The 10,641-nt window shown below is 42.1% G+C and overlaps 2 protein-coding genes across 2 annotated transcripts; one reads left to right on the top strand and one right to left on the bottom strand.

Moving 5' to 3' along the window:
- Positions 1-3,889: 3,889 nt before the first annotated feature.
- Positions 3,890-6,869, top strand: LOC135665240 (uncharacterized). The gene has a single exon (XM_065177158.1). The coding sequence runs from the start codon at positions 4,076-4,078 to the stop codon at positions 6,548-6,550; it is 2,475 nt and encodes an 824-aa protein (XP_065033230.1). The 5' UTR covers positions 3,890-4,075; the 3' UTR covers positions 6,551-6,869.
- Positions 6,870-8,266: 1,397 nt separating this feature from the next.
- On the bottom strand, positions 8,267-10,378 carry LOC108953089 (putative disease resistance RPP13-like protein 1). The gene has a single exon (XM_065177160.1). It carries the CDS (start codon positions 10,376-10,378, stop codon positions 8,267-8,269), a length of 2,112 nt encoding a protein of 703 aa, XP_065033232.1.
- Between the last annotated feature and the right edge of the window lie 263 nt (positions 10,379-10,641).

The following is a 10,641-nucleotide window of genomic DNA, read 5'->3' on the forward strand; positions in this document are numbered from 1 at the left end:
TGACCTTCTTTTGTTCTGATGGTTTATGAAAATCGAAAATTCTTTCTACTGTATTAAGCCAATCGATAAAGTCATCAACATTTATTTTACCTTCAAATTATGGAATATCTAATATGAGATTATATTTATTCTGCCACTCGTCTTGGACTCCATTTCTTCTCTGACATCTTCTCGACTCCCTTAGAAGAGGAGGTGTATCATCATCAGAAGTAAACTCTCGAGCGTCATTTTCATGCTGGTTGTGTCTACTTTGAAGTTCGTCGATTATTTCATTTTTTTCTTGTAGGCTACGCAGCAATTTTCGTAGCTGCAGCCTCAACGACTCAGCATCATCTTCATGGTCGCTACCTTCACCAACTACATCTTTTCCATTCCGCCTTGCCATGATCTCTAGCCTTTAGCTCTGACCAAACTGATACCGGGGAGGGTAAAAATACAGAATGGATTTCGAAAGAACACCGATAGAACAGTTATTCAGATAGAAAATGTCACAGAAGGCAAGGAACGAACTCTTGAAGAAACTTTGGTAAAACGAAAAATAGCTCACTACCAAGTTTAAAATCAAAAGGGATACAGAAGATCACTACCCTAATGATAATAAACAAGGATACATAACTGAAAGCAAAAGACTCACCACTCAAGGACGCATCCAAGAGATACAGAGTTCAAAAGAGCACTCCAAGAGAGCTTCTGCCAATATCCTCATTTTCTAAAGTCCTTTCTAAGCCCTAAACCCCAAAATAAATACTAGTGCATGAAACAACCCTTCATGCATAGGGAATTTCGAAATTAAGTGCTTTACAGTTGCCAACCAACTCCATTAATATATTCCTTAGCCATGAATAAAAGCACCATGATACAACTTTACAACTGCCAACCAACTCCAGTAATATATTCCTTTGTACAGGGAATATGCTGATGAGCTGTCTTATCTGAGTAGGTTGAGTCGAAGATTATGTGGCAATATTATTGGTTGAAAAAAATATCATATTATCAACGTGGTCCATATGAACAGATTGTAGCAAATTAGACACTCCCGTATCAGCTCGCCTAGGCGCTCGGGGGAGGCGAGGCGAGGCCCGAGCGCCTCGCTTCACTTCCAGGCAGCGCGCTTCAAAGAGGCGTCGCCTGGGCGCTCACCCGAGCCTAGGCGCCGGGCGCTTCGAGCGAGTGCCTGGGTTAAACCAGGCGACCGAACTAGCGTTTTAGGTCTGGTTTGGTCTCCGGTGCTTTAGTTGGTTCAATCGAACTAACAAAAGCATTGATATCAGCTACCGCTGCCCAACCCTAACCCTGCTCGTGTTCACGCTACCGCTGCTGCTGCTCGCTGCCGCTGTCGCCGCTCGCCGCTCCCGCTGTCGCCGCTCCTGCTCCCGCTGCCGTCGCTCGCTACCGCTGTCGCCTCTCGCCGTTGTCGTTGTCACCGCTCCCGTTCCCGCTCCCGTTGCCGCTCGTCGCTCTCGCTGCCGCTGCTCACTTTTACTACTGTCGCTGCACCCTCGGTCTTCCCTTACACTCCTATTCCTTCTCCTCTTTCGAAAGTATACTGTTAACAGTATACTGTATACTAGTAACAGTAATGTATTTGTATTTATTAGATTAATGATATATTATTTTGATTTTAATACTATTAAATAATTATATTTATTAATTATATTATATATTTTAATATTTTAGCGTCTCGCTTCGCTCGGGCGAGCACCTAGCGCCTCGGACGTTTTTGGACCTTGGCGCCTTTTGACACCTAGCGCTTTTTAAATCACTGCATGGAACCCAGGTTTATTATCTGCATCTTGTTGTGCATACTCTCCAAATCTTGCATACATGAATGCAGCTTTTTATGTTTGACAGATATATCTAGTGAGCTATGATTTTTTTTCCCTCTTAATCACCATTTCTCGTATTTGACCTGTTATATCTATTAGTTCAGTCCTGCAGAATGTAACCTGGACTTGAAGTTTACTTTCAAGAATGCACTAATTAAAATCTCTGTTGCAGGGTCTTGAGCTGCCTGACATTATTGTTGAAGCAGAAAAGAGAGGAACATCTTTTGACAAGTTGTTGACAATTCCTGATCTAGATGATTGGGTCTTCTACACTGATGGAAAATCAACCTCGTGTTGCCTTCATTCTTGAAATATATAAGGCGGCAGAGCTGTTCCATCCAATTGCCAGCTCCATACAAGTCACCAGTTTACCGTAAGTCTTTTGACTCAAAATTTTAAAGCAACAGTTTGTTGTGTATTTGTCATCATCAAGACTTCCTCCATCGATCGGCACAACATTTTTGTCTTTTCTTGTTGTGTTAACAAACGGCACCTAATTTATGCTTCTAAGACTTAGATAACTGTTAGGTGATACATCTGAATTGTCATTCTGTGCATTCGAGTTGGATGTAATTCTTGATGCTAAGGAGATGAAAGATGCATACACCCTCAACTTCTTCGAGAGCAACATAAGCCGCCTGCCGGAATGGTGCAACAAAGATGATGTTTGTGAAACTCCCTTTCTGTCAAATTAAGGGCAGGTACCGCATGGAATTACCAGGTTACAACGCCATGCAGCCATACCCACACATCATGAATGAGAAATGCCCAACCCTTCCACCAAACTATGTCAGGACCAAGTATTGCTGAATTGTGATGCTTATCCCTTTTTTCCCATTCTTTCTTCATAATGTGTAATGTGTAGTGTGTGTGTGTGTGTGTGGGATTAGATAGCAGATTAATTAGGTTAGATAAAGGCTCCTCTTGATGGGAACTGCTGTTTAGGGTTTAGATAAGAGGAAGCCATAACCAATATGTATGTGCTGGTAAAATTTTTGATGCTCGACTGAGGACTTGGACTAAGATCATGTAGCTGTGTTTTGGCAGAAGCTACTTATTCCGTCTTGGCCGTTGTTTTAGATCTGCTAGTTAATAAGCTTCACGAGAAATAAAATGAAATGTATAGATCTATTAAGAAATATAAAATAACTGATCAATAACAAGGTCAGTTATTTTTTCTTTCTGATCTTGTATGCCTATTTATCAGATAAGAAAGTCGACCTTATCATAATCCATGTATGAGGGGTTTACCTGCTTTGCTCAATGTATTCTATGCATTGATGATGCATGTTAGCAGCACGAACTAACCGTGTCTTGAAACATCCTAACTTAAATCGTGGTGTCGGGCATTTTAAGGTGTTGGGAAAACTCACGGGACCTTTGAAGGTGTTGGGAAAATTCACGGGATCGTAGTATATCTCAAACTTCCACTATCAATAATAATGATAACATGTTTATAATAGGTTTTCTCTAGAATAATTAGAGGAGTCAAGAATAACATATCTTCATCATATACGATGGATCTCTTCGTAACAAAATTTTAGGTCTCACATGGTGGGTATAATCAACACCGTTAGGAACGTGCACGCTTGCTGTGTTCTCACGCTGCACCCCTCACATCCTTATCTCTCTCTCATTTTAATTTCTTTGATTTGGGCTCAAATGGCCCAATTTGTCCAAGCCCACGTATGGGCTGGACCCAACGAAAGGTTCTGCACAGAGACGATGTGCCGTGTGTGAGCTCAATGCATGGGAGAACAGTTGGAGATCCCCTGTATCTTTCGAAACAGGGAATTCATTTCCGCAGGCATTATCGCATTAAAAAGAGAATGACGACTGCTACTCCTGTCCTAGCTGCACAGCGGAGCCTCGTCGACACGCACGAGGATTGCATGAATCGGCACTCGCCGACTTAGAGAGAGAGAGAGAGATTCCTGACGACGCCGGATGTCCTACAGGCGCTGCAAGAAGATACGCGCCGACTTGTATTGCTGATGGTCGAGATGAATTAGTACCGAATTGCACGGCTCGGTGAAACACACGTCTCCTTGTTACTACTTGGAAAGGATCCCAACTCCAATAAAGCAGCCGTCTCCAGCCCCTTCCTTTCCCATGGCCGCCCCGTCGCGGCACACGACTCCTTCCTCCGTTCTCCCTTCTCATCTCCCGTAACCATCAGTCATTTTTCTTCTTCTGCCTCTCCTCTCGTTTCTCCTCGCCTTGAGCCATTTCACCGAAGTCAAGCTGCAATGGACGGGGAAGGCGAAGAGGAGCACTTGGTGGAGGAAAGGGAGGTGGAAATGGTGGCCTTCACCGGCCCCCGCAAACCCGTCTACAGAAAAGGTTGCTTCTTGAGGCCCCTCGGTGTTCCATTTTTCCCTCCGAGGCGTAAAAGGCCCTCCTTTGTTCATCTCGATGATTCCATGGTGGTCTTCAATGGGTGGGCGTCCGTGTCGCCTAAGTGGAATCAGTGGGTTGACAAGCTGCGGCCCATTTATGGCGTGTTATGGAAGAAAGTTGGAATCTTTGATGCGATACACGCATCTACCTACAGGATCAGGAGAGACTCGTCTTCAATTTTGGCGATCTCAGCGTCTTGGTGCGGGGATACCAGCACGTTCATCTTCCCCTGGGCGGAGGTCACTGTTACATTGGAGGATGTGATGATTCTTGGGGGCTTTCCGGTGGCCGGCGAGCCCATAAGGGGCCCTTTGCACGGGGAGCTCAAAGAGATCGAGGTGCAAATGACGGCTGAGCGCAAAAGTTTCAGTCGGTCCCCAAGCAAAAGGCCTAATCATAATCAGTGGATGATGCGTTACATGGAGTGCGAAGGTGACGAGTTAGAGCACATTGCGTTTCTTGCGTTATGGCTGTCAAGGTTCGTCTTCCCCGCTCACGCTTTCAAGACTGTGACGCAGAGCGTGCTTCCTGTGGCCATTAGACTGGCACGAGGCGCGAGGATCGCCCTTGCGCCTGCGGTGCTTGCAAGCCTCTATCGAGACTTGGGGAAGGTGAAGGATTATTTAGCCGACAGAGGTAGGCAAAAGGTGTCATCTTTGGTCATATGGGCTCCTTTCAATCTACTTCAGCTGTGGATTTGGGAGCACTTTGTGGCCTTGAGGCCTGCAGGGCTAAATGAAGTCAACGACTGTGAACCGAGAGCAGCAAGATGGCATAACGTCGGAAAGAAACTCAAGCTGGCATTATTGCGTTCAGTTCTTGAATCGCCTAATGAGTTCCAGTGGCGTCCTTACACTGTTGGTTTGAGGAATTGGCACAAACCATGTTTCTACAAGGACAAGGGGCTGTGGATTCATAGCGTTGAAACCCCAGGTGTGGAGCTGAAATCCTTTGCCCAGTTCTTGAGGAGAAGCGAGCTAGTCGGGCTAGATTGCATTGAGCAGTATTCTCCACAAAGGGTGGCAATGCAATTCGGGCTGGATCAGGACGTACCTGGTTCCGTTGTCCGGACTAATTTGACCTGGGAAGCAGCATGGGAGACCTATGACATATCCAGGAAAAATATTGTGTTCTATATCCCTCCCCAGCTGTTTGAATCAGATGTCACTCTCCAGTATTCAGTTTGGTGGAAGCAGAAGATTCGACCTCGTGCTACTGGCACGATTAGTAGTGTGGAACAACCAAATAGTTCTTTGAAGAGTGCGAAAGTAATTGCAGGTAAAGTAAGGGGTGTTAAGAAGATGAAGTCAGTCCAGGTTTTGACTTTCGGCAAGAAAAGGACCATGCAAGAGTGTTATGATAGTGACACCACACTTTCTCACTGGTTTGCTTGTAATGATAATCAGGAAAGCAGGGAAAACAAATGCATAAAAACTCAGAAACATTCATTAACATCTTCAGAGAAGCAAATGCGGCCTATTCGAGAACAAAAGTCAAATAAAATGCCAAAGCTATCTCAAAAGTTTCCAAAGGATATAAAACAGAATTCAAGTACCCAATGGCAAAGCAAGAGGAAGCAAGCTAAAGAAGCATCTTCCACTGATCGATTGGATGAGGAGAAGCAACTCAAGAGACGGACTGCTGGAGAATATGCATGTGAGCAGATGCTAATTAAAAACAGCAGAGAAGCTCTTCAACCTGCACAATCAGATTTCTCAATAGAACTTACAGAAGTTACCAAACAAGAGGAAAATTCAACAAAAGGCAAACAATCAAAGATTCATGTGAAATTCAAGATGTTAAAGCATGAAAACACTAAGGGCAAGGAGGATGAAGTGTTGTTGACTGAAGTTACTGAGACAGAAGATGTGCGAAAAATAAACCTCAAGGAAGAAAATTCCCAGGAAAAAGAGGTCGAGGGAAAAAATGCTGGAGAGCAACAGGTTAAAAACTTGAACAATGAAAATGCGGAGGATGAGGAAGATAAGACATTTGTTGATAAATTTGATAATGAAAACGTTGGAGAAATGCAAATTAAAATGTTAAAGAAGCAAAATTCTGCAGACAAGAATGATAAGGAAATTATAAGAAATGATTACAGAGATTCTGGAGAATCCTTTTTTGACCAGATACTGAAAATGGTACCTGAAAAAACTCTTCCTCTGGAACAGGAAGAGAAACTGAAACAGAGAAAAGGAAAGAAATTTTCACCAAAAGCTGAAGAATCAGTGCATGAAATGGAGATAAAAGAACTCAAGAAAGAAATTGCTGCAATAGAGGCAAGAGTAATGGCCTTGGAATCACTGGCTGAGGTTCATACCTAGCATAATAACACCTAGTTTGTGCTTTCTTTAGTAGTTAGTGTACTGAAAATGAGATGCTATACTTGTTTTGCTGACTAACATTTAGCTAATCAAATGCTTTTAGTTTCTTCAACTGCATGAAATGTTGTTTGATAGTAAACAATCTTTTTATGCTGAATATTTGATGATTAAAGTTAGAGATAGGATGCTTCTTAAGTGCAAATCTTGTAATCCTTCTAAAGTTGCACAGAAGGCTTGTTATAACATATTGTGCTTGTAGAAACAACCAACTTATAAAAAAGGCTTCTGCATCTTGCAGACTGTTGTAGTTTTGCAATGTCCGAAATGCTAAATTCCCTGCATGGTAATGCTATATGCAAATATTGGAAAGAATTATGATTTTTGATGGATGAACAAGTTTCCTACAGACTTCTTCAATGTGCCAGTGGCAACGCAGCATCTGAAAACTACCTCATGCAGAAAATACATGAAATTGGTCTCATTATGAATTTTAATCTGCAGGCCTGAGTTTGCTTAAATATAATATAAGCAGGACTCTTATTCCTAGTGAATGCATTATCTTTTGAGACTTGTATTTGTTGTTTTATAACATTGGGCAAGTCAACACCTATCTTGCATGGCATTATATTGTGTCGTGCCTGTTGGCATGCCTTTATGTCCGCTAGATCAAGTTATAAAATTAACCTAGCCACATGTATATATAGTACTCAACTACTCATCATATAGCATGCTCCGACATTGTCATGTGTCACTACTTTTCTAGCATGGTACGTTCCAGTTTATGCTGATCGACATGGCAATCCTTATAAAGGTGCATCTATAACATTCATATCCTTATTGTTCACTTAATTGTGGCTTTCTATATCTTCAATTTTTGTCCCCACATGGCATCACCCATGTAGACAAGGAAATAAAAATAATAATGGTAAGGAACTCTGGAGACTGCAGTGCTTTTCTTAAGAAGAAAGATCACTATTGTTCTATTCGTTCTGCAAAGGTGCAGAGCGTCATAGTAAGAATTGAGCCAATCAGCTTGCACCCTAGGCTGGTGCTCTGTTGGATCACCATTCAAGGAGAAAGGACCTCAGGTGACCTGGCTGATTAGAACATTTTCTGTACAGAATAAATATGCAAAGTAGTGCAAATTGTTTTATGGGATGTCTCTAACGAGACAATGTAGTGCACAATGGATGGAGCAAATGAACAGAAAATACTATCAATGCATTAAGTAATTTACTGGTTGATCTAGTGTACAAGTTGATTAGCCTGCTATAATTATTAGCAACTGACAATACCATCAACTTGACCTTATCATTCTTCAATGTATCTAGTATCGTATCCTAGATTATGTCCAGAAACCATATAACTCGACCTGAGTCTAGATTTTGTCCTTTTCTAATTCCATCTTTTTTCCTCAAGAAGATATATAATTATTCATAATTCGGCTACTTACATAAGAGACATGCTCCAAATGGGTATGGACGTACTTTAGAAAGACTAAAGCTGTAGTGACACCACAATGATATTTTGCTTATGCAGTTTACTACTACATTTGCAACTTGCAAGAGCTAAATTTAGCACATGCAGCACCCAATAGTATGTGTTCTTGATAAACAGTAATGTTAAAAATGTCAGAGATGCTGTCCCAGAAAGGATCAGATCTTTTCTTGCACTGCTCTGTCAGCTTTTCATGGAATCCTTTTACATATAATTGCTTCAGCTAGCTTGGCAGGCCTTTCCAGGACGGCTGGTCAAGTTTTGGGCATTCTGAATCTGCAATGTCTCCAGAGATGCAAGGTTTATCAGATCACTTGGCAGTTCAGTTAGATTGTCGCGGTCAGTGATTCTTAGTTCTTTGAGTGAGGTTAGCTTCTGGAACCACTTCTCTTGTTCATCAGTAAAAGATACAAGGGAGCTGCAGTAAATAACATCCAGTCTATACACTGAGGAAAGACTCTCGGCTGGAAGGCAATCAGTGAGCAGTGAGATGTTATCTATGCTAAGTTTCAGAATTGATGAAATATCTTTGGTTTCACATGAGTCCCAGATATCATCAGATAGAATAACTTGTGGCTTTTCATGTGATTCCCAGGTAGGATCATCTGAGAGCACAACATGAAGTTTTTCAAGCAAAGTGGGCATAACAAGTGATCCTCTTAACTTGTGGCAACGATTGATCTGTAGCCTAGAGAGGCGAGGGAATAATTGATGGCTTGTCTCTATTCCTGACCACTGGCTCCATTCAATCATGTCACTGAACAGAAGCTCCTCCAGTGAGGGGAATGTTGTAACATTGTCACCATAGAATCCAGGGCCAATATGCTTTACAGCTTTTAGAGATTTTAGATGCAGAATTCTGAGGAAAGGTAGTAATCCAAGTGGTGGCAAGGCTTCCCAACCCTGGCAATCCTCTAGTTCCAAATGTTCAAGATTGGATAACAAGGTTTGGTTCAGCCAACTTGGAGATTTGATTCCCATATAGCCTGTGATTCTCAGCTCAGTGAGGTTGGGATGTGGCTGAAGAGCTTCAAATACCTCTTCATGCTTGTCAGGGTTATTGTCTCTTTTCTCCAATTGTCTCCAGAACAAAAGCAATGCATTAAGGTGCTCTTCGTTATCTAACCTGGCCTGTATGCACTCTGTTGCACTTCCAACCATATCTAGATTCATAATGCTTAATTGTCCTTGAAGTTGCCTCATGTCTCTCAACTGTCCTAGCTCATATCCTTTCTTCTTCCTTACATGAAACTCTTTCAGCACTTGCAGAGATTTCAATCTACCAATTTCGCTGATAGTAGAAACTTTCTCCTGATTTATGTCTAGATAACGCATGCTTATTAATTTGTGCATTCCTGTAGGTAACGGGCTGCCTTGATGCAACGGCACACAAAACTGGAGACTCAACCCTTGTACATGGTAAAGCCTGCAGACAGACTTCAGCAGGCCTAATAATTGACCGCCTGGGACTTCCAGATACCTGAGATGCTTCAAGTGACCAATACTCTCAGGTAGTTCATCCAGAACAATAACCCGGAGGCATTTCAATTGTTTCAATGCTTCTTCTATGAAATTTATGAGATTGTACCTGTAGAGGTTATCCAGTAAACTACCACTGACTTCGAGGCTACGCAAAATTTTCAGCTTGTGTAGATTCTCATGGATGTTAGCCAGATTACTTGAACTAATATACATGTGCCACACCCGATCTGGGATTTCTGCTGGTTCATCATCTTCAACTCTAAAGTGTTCATGAGCAGACAAAGATTCTGCAAGGTGATGCAGCAGGTCATGAACCACATATATTTTAGACTGTTTGATCAATTCGGTGTCCTGAAAGAAGGACCTATATAGTAATTCATCAAAGTAGTCCCGACCTATCTCTTCTTCCATTCTCTTCCCTGATTCATTGGATTGAAGAAAACCTTGTGCCATCCACATTCTGACTAATCTGTCTTTGTCAAAGTGGTAGTTCTTGGGAAACAAAGAAAAGTAGACAAAACACTGCTTCAAGGCTGAAGTAGGCAAGTGCTCGTAACTTAATTTTAGAGCTGGGAAAATGTCATCCTTCTGTTGTTCCACTTGCCACAATTTGCTTTCCATTATGTTCCTCCAGTGTTCTTCCTCTAGCTTGGACTTCAGTACACCTCCAATTGTCTTGGCTGCTAATGGTGAGCCAACAAGCTTTTTTGCTATTTGCTTGCCAATCAACTCCAATTTGGGATGATCATTAGGGTTAGCTTCACCAAATGCACATCTTTTGAAGAATTTCCAGTACTTTGCATCGTTTAAACCCTTTAGGAATACTATGTTTTTGGCCTTGGTCCCCATCATATTTGCTACCTTTGGAATCCTTGTGGTTACTAAAACTCTGCTACCCTCTCTTCCAAAGTAAAATGGTTTCCTGAGGGTCTTCCAACCACTTCTTACCTCATTCCAAACATCATCAAGGACAACTAATTTGCTACAAAGAAGCAAATTAAGACCTCTGCATAATCATCAAAAGCAGATAAGGGGAGAGTGGTGCCAGCCGTATCTGTTTGGAAATAATGGCAGGTATGGTCCCGCAATTATTGCTAAAATGACAACTTGTA

The sequence above is a fragment of the Musa acuminata genome, unplaced genomic scaffold (genome assembly GCF_036884655.1).
Source record: "Musa acuminata AAA Group cultivar baxijiao unplaced genomic scaffold, Cavendish_Baxijiao_AAA HiC_scaffold_964, whole genome shotgun sequence".
Lineage (NCBI taxonomy): Eukaryota > Viridiplantae > Streptophyta > Magnoliopsida > Zingiberales > Musaceae > Musa > Musa acuminata.